The sequence below is a fragment of the Octopus bimaculoides genome, chromosome 21, assembly GCF_046866305.1.
Source record: "Octopus bimaculoides isolate indiv1 chromosome 21, ASM4686630v1, whole genome shotgun sequence".
NCBI classification, from domain to species: Eukaryota; Metazoa; Mollusca; class Cephalopoda; order Octopoda; family Octopodidae; genus Octopus; species Octopus bimaculoides.
The window spans coordinates 20359841-20378411 of NC_142948.1; the positions used below are offsets into that span (position 1 = coordinate 20359841).

The 18571-nt window shown below is 33.2% G+C and overlaps 1 protein-coding gene across 2 annotated transcripts in view; it reads left to right on the forward strand.

The window, feature by feature from the left end:
• The window catches only part of LOC106875721 (uncharacterized), an 81294-nt gene that overhangs the window by 19754 nt on the left and 42969 nt on the right, over positions 1-18571 (forward strand). Inside the window, exon 3 of one of the 2 annotated variants that reach the window (XM_089338903.1) lies at positions 4358-5499. The exons of the other annotated variant lie outside the window; for it this stretch is intronic. Within the exon in view, the coding sequence (XP_089195029.1) occupies positions 5338-5499 (162 nt within the window). The 5' untranslated portion in view covers positions 4358-5337. The remainder of the gene's footprint in view (positions 1-4357; positions 5500-18571) is intronic. 2 annotated transcript variants of the gene reach the window in all.

Consider the following 18571-nt stretch of genomic DNA (forward strand, 5'->3'; position numbering starts at 1 on the left):
CATGCGAGGTCCAGAATATGGGTTGCAATGGAATGCCACTAGCTCTAGTGTCATTAGAGTTGCATCTTTCTAGCCAGTCCATCTGGCATCGCCCTCTTCTGCTAGGATCAATCATTGAGTTTGGAGATCTAGCTTCCTCTGCTTGATCCACCGTTGGAGTCTTAGTTTGGTGTGGTGAGGGACAAGGACAACGCTCCTGTGCCCTTGTTTGAACAGATCTTGTTTTTAGTTCTGATGAGTGCCTTCACACCCTCCTCCAAGATCCAGCTAGCTGAACCAAGAGGGGAGCCGGTCTAGTCGCCGATGACCTGGCCATGACTGAGGGGAGTGGGAGACCTCAGACCCACAGTATAATAATGCACTAAGATGAAATGCATCATGTGGTTAGTTGAAAGGAGAGGTGAAGAGTGAGAGAAAAGTGGGAGAAAGAAGTGTTAATGATGTGCTGAAGGGTAGAGAGGGCAAGGTGAAGAGAAAGAGAAATGTTAAAGACATGAAGAGGGGAATTATATAGTTAAAAAGTTTGTTGAAGAGGTAGAGAGAAAGAGAGAAATATAAAGTGCTTAGCAGGGGGAAATTTTAAAATCATATAATATATTATCGTGACTGGAAGTGAAATAATTTCAAAAAATAAGAATTTAAAAATTATCCTTTCTTTCTTAAATAGCTTCTCTTAATCCTTTTTGTTCTGTGGAGTTTCCACAGGTCTCACTAGTATATATATATTCTTGTATATGTATTTATTAAAATAAGGATGAAGGGAGTTATATATTATTAATTAAAATAGTTTGATTGGCCCCATGAAACTTAAAGTTTCAAAGGCTCTTACAGAAACCTAGTTCATCAGGCACATGCAGTCGAATGGAGAGGTGCAGGAAACCCAAGATGATTACTGGAACCTGGGCTGCCCATGAAGGTGGGTCACATAGTGTTATTAGAAGTAGAATAGAAATTTCAGCAACAGTAAATGCATTAAAAAGGAAAATTTCTTGAACCATGTGGCTGGATGGGAAGCTGGTAGTACCTTGCTGTCTGGCTGGTTTTTGAAGAGACTTGGGTGACATCAAATCTATGGTCAGCAAGGGTGTATGTGTATGTATACCAGCTGTATGAGTACTTAGATGTAGCTATACATGTGTATCTGCTATGTGTGTGTGGATGCATGTGCATATAAGTTGGCATGTGAGAGCTGATGGCATCAACTCGGTTTGTATGTGCGTGTTTGCTAGGGTCTGTGTACATGTGGGTGTGGGTGTATCAGCTGTGCATATCAGCTGCATATGTACCAGTTTTGTGTGTGAGTGTGTGTGTGTGTATTAGTGTCTGCTGTGTGCATGGACATGTTTTGGATGTGTGTGTGCATATAGATGTTAGGTGAATGTGAGTATGTACATTCCTGTATTTGTATGTATATGTATGAATGTGTGTGTATTTATCTGGCTGAACATGTGTGTGTGTGTGTGTGTATATATATATATATATATATATATATATATATATATATATATATATATAATTATAAGATCTGGTAATTAGTCATATATTAATATATTAATTAATATCGATTAATTATCAGGGGGCCAGCACATTTAAAGAATCAAAGAGATTCAGAAATATTATCTGCAATCTCAGGGGATTAAGGTACATTTTAAAAATAACGTCGACCACTAACGTGGACAATTAATGCGCTAGAAATAGATCACATTTTGTGTCTATTAAGACCTAAAAAGTTCTCAACATGAAATATAGCAGCATACCAAAAACGTGAGCGGGCAAGACATTTAAAATCACCTAAAAAAATCATTATTAAACAGGAACCAGGTTATATATATATATATATATATATATATATATAAATATATACATATATATATGTATATGCATGCTACCAATATGTATGTGCTTGAGCACGTCTGGTGTATGCTAATGTAGTTGCAACAGTGTTTCTGGGGGATGGATTTAATGTTGAATTGTGTTGCTTATTTATTTGTATATTGCAAACTGGGATGAATGATTGCCATGTCTAGCAGACAGTTTTAACCAGTACTAACAAAGAAGGGTTATACCCAGAAACTAGCTAGTCTATTGATTCCTGTCACCGCTAGATGGGAGTTGTTTGCTCCCTTGTTTGCACTTTAACAGACACAGATACTGTGTCATTAACCAGCTGGAGGAGATGCCTTCCTGGAGTTAAAAAGAGTAGAAACAGTGTTCTGTATAGAATAACCTTGTTGAGATAGTAACAACCATTACTTTTCAGTAGAGTTACTACTTGCATCTCGTATAGAAATTTTAGAACTAGCTGCTTTGCTGGATATCTATCTATATATAAAATTGAGAATGTATGTGTGTGTGTGTGTGTGTGTGTGTGTGTGTGTGTGAATCCCTAAAACTCCAGAACTACACAACCAATTTCATTCAAACTTTACACATGCCTTACTTAGGGTCCCGGTTGTGTTTTAGTCAAAAAAAAAATTTTAACTTCTTGCATACTTCCAGCCCACAGCAACATCATATCTCCTCCACTATTTAAGTATTACGTGTCAAAAGTGAAACAAAAACACTCATGTCATTTGAACCGGAATCTCAAAAACATTGTTATTATTAAATTTATGCATTTCTAATCAATTTGGAGATATTTGCTGTTGAGTTGCAGATTTTTAACAATGCATTTAGTGATTATTTGCTTTATTTCTCGGGCAAAATTTACAACTTAGAATAAAAGAATAAAATTATTATTTCATTCAAAAATTGATGAGCTTTGTTTTTAGTGATGACTTAAAATGGTAAATATTTTTTCTAACTGTATTTGCTTGAAAAAACGTACTTTTCTTTACATTAAGCAATTCATTATAATTACTTTTACGATGTGCCTAAATAAAAGCCATCGTTATAGATCAGCATTTCTCAATCTTTTTCGTGATTTGGCTTCCCTTGGATGTTGAAAAAATTTATTTCAGCTCCCCTGTGTATGAAAAATTTAATCCAGCTTCCCATGTATCTGAGATAGACTGGCCGTCCCATGACGAATCTGACAAAAGGGGGTACCCGCAGAACTCACGCCCACGAACTGCATCTGAAAGTTGGCTTGCCAATCATGCTGCTAAAGAATTTAGATGCTCCACTAATGTGCAATGGTACTCGGATGATTATCAAAAAATTGTGCTCCCGAGTTCTGTAGGCAACAATCTTGAATGAACCGGCCGCTGGCTAAGACATACTTATAACTCCCATGTCCCTTACCCACTCCGATACGACCTACAAGTTTAAACAGATGCAATTTCCCATCAAACTCTGCTTTCCCATGACAATCAACAAAGTGCAGGGACAATCAATGCAAGTGGTTGGTTTGAATCTGACAGAGCAAGTATTCTCACACGCACAACTGTACATTGGCTGTCCCCATGGTCTTTCTATTTGTGCACCCGAGGGAAGGACGAAGAATGTTGTCTACAAAGAGGCACTCCAATGATAACAACGGCAACTTCAACTGCTTCAATTTCAACTCCGCAATTTTTTCATCGTCCTACCAGCCCACATAAGTCCAGTCTTGCTTTGCTCTCCTTACTAACTCACCATGACATTCTTTTTTTTTCTATCAAGATCTGTCGCTCAAACACCACTTCGTATCCACTTCGTATCCACTTCTTCCTCTTTTTTATGTCTTCGTTTCTCTCTTCGCGTCGTTCTCTGACCGGGTGAAACCAGGCTTAGCTGCTAGCATATATATATATATATATATTTCACCAGTCCTCAGTCAAATCGTCCAACCCATGCTAGCATGGAAAGCGGACGTTAAACGATGATGATGATGATATATATGCACACATAAACTTGAGTACACGATATATACACATGCATATAAAATATGTAAATGCATATACAAATACTTAGAAACATATGTATAGGTATATAAAACATGCGTTCACATAGATGCGTATATGTTTATACATATAAATATAAACACAAATAAATTCACACACATGCACACAACAGACATATACACTAACTCATACATCTATAAATATTTATAAAAATAAGTCCATACATATGTGTTTATGTATAAGTGTATGGACTTTTACACATTTTTATGCATGTATGAATTAGTGGATATATGTCTGTGTGTGTTTATATATGAGAGAATATGTGTTTCTCTGCATTTATTTATATGTATGCATAAGTATATATATGTATATATATATATATATATATATATATATCAGTGTATGTTTTGTTTATGTGTGTGGGTGGGCTCAATGTTCATAGGCTGACTATGAAGGTGGGATGCTAGAGATGTGAAATCTTGCATGCGTTAATTTCAAATGTACTTATTAATAACTGCATTGTTTCTTTCCAGGTAAACTCACATCTGACTGTTCAAAGAAGATTTCAGAAGTAACTAGTAGTGACTTCTCTTGAAAATGGACAAAATTTGGCATCACAGTGTTATCAAGTACCTGCAGAAAAAGGGTTTAGCCTCCAAAGACATTCATGCTGACATGGTTGCTACACTTGGGGATAATGCTCCAGCTTTACCAACAGTGCAAAAGTGGGCAGCTGAATTTAGGAGGGAAAGGGAGAGTTTTGAAGATGATTCAAGGTCTAGACATCCTGCAACTGCCACCGCTGAGAAAAACATTGAGCGTGTTCATTACATGGTGATGAATGACAGGCGATTGACTATAAATCAAATAGCCAATGCTATTAGCATATCCTGTGAGAAAGTTGAGAATATTCTGCACAATGAACTTGGCATGATGAAGGTTTCTGCTTGATGGGTGGTGTCATGTGCCTCACCTAATCAAAAGCTCATCAGGCTGACTACATCACGGGAAAATCTGACATTATTTGAGGCAGATCCATTTGGTTTCTTTGAATGTTTCCTGGCACAGGATGAGTGTTGGGTTCATCACTTTGAGTGAGACAGAGACAAAGAGACAATCCATGCATTGGAAACACCCCTCCTCACCTGCTCCAAAGAAGGCCAAGATCGATTCTTCTGCAGGGAAGGTGATGGTGTCAGTTTTTTGGAATGTAAAAGGCATTGTGTTTATTGACTATCTTCAAAAGGGCCACATTATCAATGGAGAGTACTTTGCCAACTTACTGAGGCAGTTATGAAAGCCTATCACGACCAAACACCCAGGAATATTGACAAAAGGAGTCTTGTTTCATCAGGAAAATGTTCCAGCATACAACTCCTTGGTTCCAATGGCTGTTGTGTGTGACTGTGGCTTTGAACTGATTGATCAATCACCCTATTCTCCTGATTTGGATCCATCTATCATCTGTTCCGCAACATGAATAAACACTTGGTTGGGACCCATTGTTGCTGTGATGATGACATCCTTTCTGTTATTGATGACTTTTTTGAGCAACAAGATGAAAGCTTCTTCACCAGTGGGATCCAAGCACTGTAATACTGATGGAAGAAGTGTATGGATTGCAAGGGGGACTATGTTGAAAAATAAACCTCATTTGGTCCATAAGAATATCTTGGTCAGCCTATGAACTTTTCAGTTGACCCTCATATATATATGCATGTAGATGTGTGTGTGTATTTTTTTTCCTTTATTAGTTTTAGCTCGAGAACTGTAGCCATGCTGGGGTACTACTGTTATCTTTGTTACACTTTCACTACTTGAAACCTGCATATGTATATTACTGCATATCTTTCCTACCTTCATTCTAGGGAGTAGAGTCTCAGCCTTTTCAGTCTTTCCCAGTTGCTGACATGTCGCATTGAGATAATCTTTGTGTAGCTTCACTGGCTTACTTTCAGATCCACTGTTAATTTTACACTCTGTGGTGGCCATAGTTGGGTGCAGTAGTCTAAACAGCTGAGGACAAATATCCTTCAGGGAACCATCATGGTTTCCTGTTCTCTTGTTCTGAAAGTTCTAAGGATCCATCCTTCCAGCTGCTTGCATTTTATTGCCAACTCAGTAATATGCACCTGGAAAGATGCATCATTGCTCATGTCAATGCCCAGGTCATGCACTGATTTTGATTCAGGGATGGCAATCCCTCCTGGGGCAGTATATCCTTTGTGTATTTCATTCAGCTTCGTGTGTTGGTAGTGCAGGGCTTGGAATTTTCCAGCATTGAACTGCATGTTATTGTTCTCAACCTACCTGTATATTGTGTCCCAATCCTGTTGCAGGTGCACAAGATCTTCGGGGTTCTGTATCCTCTGAGAGACTTTTGTATTGTTTCTATAGCTAGCAAGGGTGGCTTTCTGAGCAGCTGAGATCATCTGAGAGGGCCACTATGAATAGCATTGCTCCCAAGACAGTGTCCTGTGGGATACCACTGATTATTTGCATCTCCTTGGAGATAGCCCCATTGGCTACTGCTACCTGATTTCTATCTTTTAGAAAGTCATGTAGCCTCTCTTGAAGTTTTTCAACTATGCTGATACTATGCTGTTTGTAACATATACCATGGTTGACTTTATCAAAGGATTTTGCAAAGACAAGATATATCATGCCCACATTTGAGTTGTTGAGGAGCTGCTTTAATACTCAGTCATAGTGCTGTAAAAGCTGTGTCAGGCAGCTTCTGCCTGGTTGAAAACCATGACGGATTTCTATATATAGATTTTTATCGGCATCTATTTCTAGCATATAGGAATCCACTTTTGCTGGCCATTCCTCTTATTTTTGTATGTAATATAATTTTAATTTCCGGATTTTTTTAATATGCTAGACCACTGGTTTTAATTGATTAATATCAATTTCTACCCTTATTAATAAATTTATATGTATTTATATATTTTATATGTATGTGTGTGTCTCTCATGTGCTCAGATTACATGGTAACCTCTTAGTTCATATCAGTAGACTAAATATATGGAGTTATTTTATTTTTGTTTTTGTGTGTGCATGAGGGTTAACAGATTAATTTGAATATAATAAAAAATAAAGTAAAATAATAAGCTAGAATAAAATAAAAAGTAAAATACAATAAAAATAAAGATAAAAGATATAAGAATATGAAATAAAATAAAAATAAAAAATAAAAGTAGAACAAAAATAAAGTAGGATAGAATAGAATATACATATATATTAGGCTGAGTAAAAAGTAAACGATATTTTGAAATATGGAATTCATCACAATATATTTCAACAATGAGGAAATTTTATTCATCAAAGTAAGTACCATTACAATCAACACATTTTTGCTAATGAGTTACAAGTTTGTTTATTTTGGTAACATAAAAATCTGGAGCTGATGAACTCTTTGGACGCACTTTCAGCATTGGTTTGATTTTTGAACTCCTCTCAAAGGAAATTATCAAAGTGCTTGAAAAAGTGGTAGTTGGTAAGAGAAAGGTCTGGGGAATAAGCTGGGTAGGGAAGAACTCCGTAGCCAAATTCCCTCAACTTCTGGAGTGTCATTAGTAAAACATGTGGTTGAGCATTGTCATGAAGAATGATTGGCCCTCTTCTGTTGACCAGTGTGGGATAGAGGAGTAGCACTTTTTCATTCATTCTGGTAATTTCATGTCAATATGTTTCTGCAGTAATGGTTTTTCTGGGTTTTAAGAAGTTATAGTGGATGAGTCCAGCAGTTCACCACCAAACAGTTACCATAACCTTCTTTTGAAGAACTTGGATTTAGGGAAGGTTTTTGATGCTTCATTTTGGTCCAGCCACCACAAAGAGCATTTTTTATTATTGTATTATTTTTTATTATTGTTGTAACGTTTCATTACAAGTTACAACATGGCTGAGAAATGGATCAGTCTGGTTATGGAGAAGAAGTGACGAGCAAATTTCATATCTGCATTTTCTGATTTTCATTCAAATCATGTGGTACCTATTTGTCAAGCTTTTTTGGTTTTCTGATCACATGCAAATGGTTGCAGGCAGAAGTTCTTTTGCCAGTTCTTGATTGGTTTTACATGGATCTTTCTCAATGGCGGTCTTTAATTGACCATCATCGATGACAGATGGCCGCCCACTATGCTCATGATCTTCAAGGCTCAGGTCTCTACTGTGAAATCATTTAAACCATTTTCGAGCTGACCACTCACTGGTCATTTCTTCACCAAATGTTTTGTTGATATCGCAAGCAGTTTCAGCTGCTTTACATCCTTTTTTGAAGTTGAAGAGCAAAGTTGCTCAAATATCACACTCTGACAGTTCCATTTCAGATGATTGTAACAATGGTGAAAAAAAAAAAATCAATGTTAATTTATTGATGCATTTGGGAAAGTCTATGTCTATATTATCAGACAATTGCAAAAAAAAAAAAATGTTTAAAAAAAAATTCAAAACTCTTCAAAAATCTGGTAGAAATTCTTCATGGTTCAAAACATTGCTTAATTTTCACTCAACCTGATAGATAAATATGTGCATACAGATATACATATATAAAAAATACATAAAAATGTACATACACACTTATATATGTAAGACAAAAAATTAGCATACAAACTCTATATATTAATCAGTGCAAATTGACTGGAGAAATTTAAATTAGTTTACATGCAGTTAAGCATTTCAAGAAAATATTTAATCATAACAGTTTCTCAATATATGTGTGTGTGTGGAATTATATGGTAATAAAAGACTCACAGTAACATTCACATGTATATGTGTGCACACACACATACACACACACACACATACACATATACATATATACATATATACATATGCATGTATACATACACGTGCATACATGAATGCACAGATACTCATATACATGCACATGAGTATGTACATAAGGCATATAATCATACACATATTTACAAGATAAAATACCATCCACTAAATGATACAGTTATATATGATAGAATCAATTATAAGACAAGAACTAAAACTGAAAAGAATGCTAATTCAATCAAGGCTAAAACTATAAGTAAAAAGAAACATAGAATTAATAAATCATCTAATAATAAACTGGTAAGTGGTAATAATAATAAACTCAAAATAAATAAACATCAGCCTCTAAATATTAAACACAATATAGAAAAATAAAATATTAAATCATGTTATAAACCTAATATAAATAATAAGTAACTGATAAATAATTATAATTATTCTTATAGTGAAAAAACATGTAAATAAATTGGATGATAATAATAAACTGATAATTCCCTTGAATACCCATACCATTGATGATCCATGCAATATTTGTAATAAACAAAATAAACCATATACCCCTTCCATAAATTTTACTAAATCTAAAATAGATTATAAACTCTCTAAAAATAATTCTAAAGAATTGAAAATGATTTGGTTTATCATTCCATATGCTATGCAAATTAAAAATAATTTAATCAAATCTTTATACAAGTCAGTTTTTAAGCATTTTAACAACAATAATAAATTTTGTGAAATTATTAATTATAAATATGTCAAAGTTGTTTTTAGTTTAACTTGTAACCTGTTCATGATTATATCAACTATTAATAGCAAATAAATAGATAATTTCTACAGTAATAGAAATATCCAATACAATAATTAACCTCAACACCAACTTAATCTCCCCAGCCTAAATGATAATGTTAATGGCCATAAATACCTTAATGATAAACGAGAAATAACTCATATTAACTCCCTTCCTAATAATACTTTGAATAAATCTATACATAAAGATGTAAATGAAACTTGCAGCTGTAAAGCTAAAATTAATTGTAAATTTAAAATTCTATATAAGAAAGATAACTTAGTCTACCAATGTATAGTTGAATCTCAAAGAAAGAAATTCTATTATATAGGATCAACAGAAAACAGAATTAAGATTAGGGTGGCTAACCATTTTCAGAGTTTTAAAAATAGACAAAAAATGAATTCTACCAGGTTAAGTAAGTTCATATGGGAATTAAAGGATAATTACATCAGATTTAATATTAAATAAAAGATTATTAGTTTTGTGAAGTCATATAAAATCTCCAACAAAAGATGTGAGTTGTGTACTTGAAGAAGCTTATAAAAATCCTTACATCTAGAAAAAATTTACTTAAAAAAAAAAAATGTATCATGTCTTCATTCAGTGAAATATGTTTTCTCTAAGTATAATTAAACTTTATACTCATAATATAGAGTAATATTAAACTATATCATATAATATTCATATATCCTCTGACATTTAGGAGACATATTACCTATTGATATAACAGACTAGCGTTATTGAAAATGTTTTGTAACTATCTCTATAAACACTATTTGGGTTAACTGTTATTAATTACACTACTTATGATATATAATACATTCGACTTTATTACCTTAAATTAACAACTAAAATTCTCACAATATCCTAAACACTAATTATTAATAATTATTAATTAATTTACTGAAATTAACTTAATCACTACGCATTGAATATATTTCCTAACTATTTCTATTAACACTAATTGAGATGACATAATGTAACAAATTCCTATCTATAACTAATACAACAGTCTTTTATATTTATACTTAACTGAATATTTAGAACTTTTATCTTACAATACGTAATATTTTCGGCCTATTATCTTGCGTTAGTATTAATTTTAAATTATAATTAACAATACTTATTATTTAAATAATATCAATGTATTGATAATATCCTGAAATTCTTTCTATAAACTACACTCGTGATGACATAACGTACAAGATCTCTATCTATCGAGAATGTAAACAAATAGTATATATTCATCGTGCTGATTATATGGTAGATAAATATATATGCTTTAAGTAGATATCATTTTAAGCTAATGTATTTAATTAAATCACTCTAAAATATAAAGAAATACTATTGAATTGAAGGTTATAATGCCTTATGTATGTACTTTTGTGCATGTATATGTATATCTGTGTATGTGCATGTATATCTATGTATATCTATGTATGTGCATGTGTTTGTATACATGCATATGTATATATATATATATATATATATATGTGTGTGTGTGTGTGTGTGTGTGTGTGTGTGTGTGTGTGTGTATGTGTGTGTATATGTGTGTGTGTGTGTGTATATATGTGTGTGTGTGTGTGTGTATATATATGTGTGTGTGTGTGTGTGTGTATATATATGAGTGTGTATGTGTGTGTGTATATATATGCATGCAATTATTACTGTGAGTCTTTTATTACCATACTGGCAGAGATACCTGGTGTTGCTTGGGATTAAGATAGTATAGTTTGTATATATATATTACAGTTATGTTAAAACAGGTGATACAGGAAAGTGCACCATTGACGACAAAACATTTGTGGAGGAAATGATGGTCTAATTCGACTAATTGACATGTAATACGTCTGTTTGGAGGATTCTATGCCCTAACCTATCTTGGAAAATTGGGTGGGGGGAGTATATAATTTTTGAACCCATTGAAAAGCTGTTGGTGGATATACTCGTCTTTGAGGCGGTCAGTACTGCGTCTAACATGACCCATCGTATGGTTGACAGTCAAATGATTGGAGGTGTAATGGAGATATTGTATGTAAATGGGTACATTCTAGAAATGGGCTGCAATGGGAGAAGGTGATAAAGAAGTGAACTGCTGAAAGAGGTCGAGGAGGAGCTGGTAGTACTAGCAATCTTATCTTACCGCCTGAGCAGCACATGCCATTTGTTTCATTTGGAAATATGAAAGCTATGCAGAAATGACAATTTGAATGTAGCACACCAATTTGTACAGAGTTATCATTTTAATAAGAATAGGATGGATCATACCTGAAAGCAGCTCCTGGAGTTGTGAAGAAGGAATTTGCATGTGGCCTATTTCTGAGAGCTATTGTATTGGAACTCTGTCTAATCTAGCGTGCTAAACTTTGTTCTAATAATTAAGTTTTGCAGCATGCCTTAGCTGATCTTGGGAAAGTCTCATCTCCCTTCTCTCTTCAGACTCCATTTGACATGCTGCAGCATGCCTCTGCTGATCTTGAGAAAGTCTTATCTCCCTTTTCTGAGACTCTTGTCTTTGGTTTTCTGCAATCGTCCTTGCTTTATAAATGTTTCTGGAGAGATTACGTCTTTTCTTTGGTGGCATATTTTTTCAATATTGTAAACAAAAAATTACGAACATAGAAAAAATATACATTAATCTTTATTTTTGTGAGCAGTTGTATGTATATAGTATGTCTGTATTTTTGTATGTAGTGTAAATGAACAAAATAGAAACACATGTACGGAACTGCTAATTTAACGGTAAATGCCACAATAATTGTTACAGAGAGACAAAGAATTTTATATTTTACCTTGTAACCTTGCAACTGCTGTGATCACTATTAACTGGTAATGGAACAGTAAATGTGTATTGTTTTAAAGGAAATGAAAATAAAATTTCATATTGACACTGGCCAGCCCGCACTTCACGCATGTCAGTTGTCCTGTGAGTATATAACACAAGCAACACACAACAAGGAGAAAGAGACAAGAATAAAATAACACATGTTAAAATTTTTTTTTCTAAAAATGTTCATTGACATTAATTGGAGTGTGGGGTTTGAGTAGATATCATTCCACCTTTTCATTTATCATTACCATTCTGTACACTTGATTTTATTTTCCCCCCACTTTTGTGTTTTGCCTGTCCTTGTGCTGTCCCCTTTGTTTTGACCCTGTGTGGTTAATAAAAAAAAAAAATCAAGTTGTCAGGTATGTATTTGTAGATGTTTGTGTGTGTGTATGTTTAGTAACATGCTGTACATAGTATGTCTGTATTTTTGTATGCAGTGTAAATGTGTATTGTTTTAAAGGAAATGAAAATAAAATTTCATATTAACACTGGCCAGCCCGCACTTCACACATATCAGTCATCAGGTATATATGTGTAGATGTGTGTGTGTGTGTGTGTGTGTGCGTTTAATAACGTACCATATATAGTATGTCTGTATTTTTGCATACAGTGTAAATTAATCCAAAAGAATTAAATGTTGACATTCCTGGGGTCTCATAGTATTACCATGTAAAATTTGATTTGATTTGGGTGAGCCATTTGAGAATGCATTGGGAACAGACAAAGATACAAAAGATTTTATATATATATATATATATATATATATATATATATATATATAATTCTGCACGCGCATATATTGAGAGACCGTTATGATTAGATATTTTCTTAAAACGCTTAACCACATGTAACTAATTTAAATTACTCCAACCATTGGACACTGATTAATACATAATCTGTACGTTAATTTTTTTCTTATATATAAATATGTATAAGTGTGTATGTATATACATTTTTATGTATATTTTTATATATGCATATCTATGTACTTTAGGGTGGAGCAAAAAATGCAACTTTTGAAATTGGTAACCAAGAATCGATATTTTGTTGCGAATTAGAGTTAAAAGAAAGGTGTATAAACTTAGTGGTTAAATATATTTTCAGGCTCTGCAATGCAATTGAAAATTTTTTAAATCACTATTCTTGGTAAAATTTTGGATTTCATGGACTATAAGTCATAATGAATACATATTTCTACATAGCAGAATGCAAAACAGTAAATATAGTATCCTTAAGAGGTTGCATACAAAGTTTCAATACAATTGACTAATATCTTGAGGTTCCGCATTGACTATAAAGACAATGAGAGTGTGAACTTCTCTGCAGTGTTATTACAACAGTTGTTGCATATGGATGTATGTCGTATGTGTGTCAAATTTTCTGCTTTAGGCCATTGTATTAAGATTAGTGATCATGTTAGATTTAGTGTTGTTTACATTTAGTGATGACTCATAAGCCAATAACGCATCATGATATTGAATGCCCAATATTTGGTACTCCATGTGATCTTAGCAAACGAGTTTTGCCAACTTACAAGGACGTACTAAAATGTGTTTTATTTGAATGAGAAAAAGAAAAGAATGTAGTTAAGAAAGATCCTTCAATTAAACACATTGTCAAGACTAGCAAAAAAGATAACCCTTCTTTGGCAAAAGGCATCCATCCCTTGTGTTACAATTGAGTCACTTAAACTTTTATCTAAAGTACCAAGCATTACTAAAATCTATGAAAAATAGAAAAAATATGCCATCGTTTTAAACAAAGTGTAATGTATTTAAAAACAATGCAACAAAAGATTTATTTGACATTTCTCAGTTGCAAGTGCAACTCCTTTAAAAACTGCAGTTGTAGTAGAGACAAAGAAATACCACAGAGAGAAAATTTTTTACAGGATCAATGGACAAATTGAAAAATGATCATTGGCAGAATAGATCAAGCAGTATCTAAACAGAACGATCAGAGGTTGATTAGAAAGAATCAGCCAGATCACAGTCGCCCTTCTACGTCAGCAAAGGATTCTGAATTGATAGCATTTTCATCAAGCAGTGAATCTGGAAATGGATCAGCAGGCAAAGATGAAAATCTTCCAATTCCATTTTCCATGAAATGAAAAGACGTCAGTAAAAACATAAGTTCAGAAACACCAATAAAACAAATGAAATTCTCAGCTTCTACTTGTGACTGCACTGGTGTGTTAGACCATGCTGCTGCTCGTCTTCCAAGTTCGGTCATCAGTGGCTTAATGGCAAGTACATCTGGTGAATGTTCTTTCATTATAGACAGATCGAAAGTAAGGCAGGAACGATCCAGAAAATGTAAATCCCTGCAGTAGGAATGTATGCCACATAAACTATTGTCTGCCGTGTATTTTGATGGAAGGAGGGACACAACCCTTATAAGTGAACAAATGGCAAAAACATTTCGTAAGAAAACAATTCAAGAACGCATTTCATTGATAGAAGAACCTGAGTCCCACTGACTTGGGCACTTTACTGTTAAAACGGGTTCTGCAAAAGCCATTTCCAATGGGTTGTTGAATTAATTGGAAACCAATCAGATAGTAACCAATCACATGATAGCTGTAGGTTGTGATGGTACTGCAGTCAATACAGGACCATTAGGAGGCATCATTAGACTTTTGGAGGATAAATTGAAGAAGCCATTGCATTGGTTTGTGTGTCAGCTCCACACAAATAAGTTTTCCTCACGCCATCTTATTAATGATCTTGATGGAAAAACTATCAGGCTGATTGGTAAGAGACTGGAGCGATGTGAAACACTTAAGTATTGTGAAATTTAATCAGATTCCAACAGACTTGCCATTAGTAGACAGAAATGATCTCAGCACTGATCAAAAATACCTTCTTGATATCCACCAGTCTATTTCTGGAGGGAAATGGTCATCTGAAATAGCATTAAGGAATCCCTGTAAAATGGTACATTCTCAATGGCTTACAGCTAAATTGTATGCTATGGTTATATGTTGCCACCAAGAATCCTTCTAACATGATGAAATTAATTGTTGCTTACACAATGAAAGTATAAATGCAATTCTTTCTCAAAAAATGGGGGCTCTAAATGTGTGCAAGACAACTGAGTCTTCGAGAGAAATGGATAAAGCGGTACAAGACATTGTATTTCCAGTTATACAATGGAATGCTTTCTTTGTGCACCCAGAAAATATTTCACTGGCCATGATAAACGATGAACGGAGCCACATTCGAGAACTAGCTTGAACACAGTATAAAGGGAAATCTGTGCAATTCAAAAATCCTGCCCTAAACTTTGCTGCCTCAAACTACATGGACATAATTAACTGGCAGGACACTATTGTTACTGAACCACCTCTAACACAGGCATTTTTCAATGAAGAAATCAATACCTTCATTCAACAATGGCATTTGATACAACTGGACAAACTACTGTGCCACATCCAAGCTGTGGAAAGATGTGTAAAACTTGTGACAGAAGCATCATCTAATGTTCATGGTGAGAACAGATGAGACGGATTCATTTGGAGTCGAATTAAATCAAGAGAAATTCCGGTGCTCCAGACAAAAAGGGAGTTCAGATTGAAAGGTAATACAGTAATAATCAATTAGGATTGTTTAGTTTTAGCTATTTTGAACATAAACAATTAACATTATGTCGTTTTAGGAATTTCCAAAACAACAAATCTTTGTTCCATTCTTTAGCTGAGTGTGAGATGCTAATTCTCATTTATGAAAAAGATTATTTGGCTTTGTTACTGGAACGAAAAGGAATGCACTACAACAATTTGTATTATTTAGTTACATGGGATTATTTTGAATAAATTGGAAATGTTAATTATTTTTATCACCAAAATGTGTCAAGAATCTAAAATTGGTTTACATGTAATTTTATTTTAATGTGTGTGTAATCTAGACCTCATGTAACACATATTCGGTGACGTAGTATTAAAAATAACAAAGAAAACAAAGTCGAAGAGTCTATTTATTTTACATAATTTTGAAATTTCAAGTGCATTTGTGGAGCCTGAAGATATAAATTTTAGAGCTTGAGATTTTAACACTCTTATTTTTAAAGGATTTTGCAAAAGAAAATCGATTTGTATCAATGAATGTAAAAAATAAAATGATTTTTTGCTCATTATTCAAAATTTCAAGTGGGCTATGGAGCCTGAAAATGTAAATTTAAGATTTTAACATAGTTGTTTTTAAAGGGTTTTGCAATAAAAAATATATTCTTGAAACCATATTTTGAAAATCTGTGTAAAAAGTACCTTTTTCACTCCACCCTAATGTACATATTTAGCTATCTATGTATATTCTATTCTATCCTATTTTATTTTTATTCTACTTTTATTTATTTTATTTTTATTGTTTTTTTTTACTTATTTTATTTTACCTTATTTGTTTTACTTTATTTTTTGTTATATTCAAATTAATCTGTTAACCCTCATGCACACACAAAAACAAAAATAAAATAACTCCATATATTTAGTCTGCTGGTATGAACTAAGAGGTCAATATGTAATCTTTTGAAGTATATCTTTTTCACTGATGATATTTTGCTCATATCTTATAAATGCAAATTTAAAGCATAAATTGTATGTATGTATGTATGTATGTATGTATGTATGTATGTATGTATGTATGTATGTACAAGGGGGTACCCAAAAGTTACTGGAAATGTTCTCTGTGGGACAGCCAAGTGAAGTCCAATGTGAAGACAATCCCTATTTGTTTCATCGATGCAAAAGGAATTGTCCACACATAATTTGTTCCTCCTGGTCAAACTGTTAATCAAACAGTTTACTTGGCAGTTCTGAAGCATTTGTGAAACACAGTGAGATGAAAACACCCTGACCTGTGGCAAAGTGGTGAGTGGTGGTTTCATTACAACAATGCGCCTGTGCGCACTGCCTTGAGTGTGAAACAGTTTTTGACCAAAAACGGCATGACCCCGCTTATCCATCCTCCTTATTCACCAGATCTTGCTCCCTGTGGCTTTCTTTTTTTCCCCCAAATGAAAAAAAATCCTTAAAGGAAAATGTTTTGCAGATGTGGAAGAGATTAAGAAAAAATGACAGAGGTGTTAAAAGGCATCACTTTGCAAAGAGTTCCAGGACTACTTCAAACACTGGAAAATGCATCTGGGCTAATGCCTTGCTTCAAATGGAGAATACTCTGAAGGTGATAAAAGTATAAACATATAAAACTAAGTGAATAAAATATTGCAAATTCCGGTTTCTTTTGGGTACCCCTTCGTGTGTGTAGGTGGATGTATATTTTATGTGTGTGTGTATGAATGTGTATATATTGGTGTGAGCTTACACTTATAGATATGCATATGTATGTTTCTATGTAGGTATTATGTCTAAGTGTGTATATATGCATATTTATTAGAATGGATAAATATATATACAAACATTTTGTAATGTATTTATGTGTATATGTCTGTGTGTGTGTGTGTGTGTGTGTGTGTGTATGTATATATTCATATTTTAATTAATTTTTTATGCCTGTTATATTAAAGTTTAGAAAATAGTTTATAGTTGATCATAAATATAAGAATATATATAATATATATATATATATATATATATATATATATATATATATATATATATATATATATTTGTGTGTGTGTATGGATATACATATGTACATGTGTAAATATTTATATACATGTGTGTGCATGCATTTCTCTCATCTGGGAGGAAAAATACACAGAGAGAGGGACAAATTTTATCTGTCTATCCATCCATCCATCCATCTATCCATCCCTCTCCTCTGTCCCTGTGTGTTGGTATGTGTGTATATATATATATATATATATATATATATATATATATATATATATATATATATATATATATATTTATATCTCTATGTGTATATATATATATATATATATATATATATATATATATATATTATATCTCTATGTGTATATGTATATATATATATATATATATATATATATATATACACAAGCACATATATATTCTCTTTCTTTATTATTTTTTTACTCTTTTCTATCCTTTTTGTCCCATTATCTCTCAGCATAGTCCTGACTCATCCTTAAACTATAGATTGCTGATGAAAAACAGATAGGAAATCCCATACATGTTATACCTTGTAACTCCTATCCTGTAATGAAGCACATATGACATAGGATTAAAAATATACCAAATTTTCCAGTATTTGTTTTAATATATTCTTTCGTATATATTTATAATGATATATTTTTGTGTATGTGTTTGTAACTGTGTATTGCTGCATCTGTGTTTATAAACATATCTATGTATATAATATTATATATTACAAAGTGATTGGTGGACAAATAGAG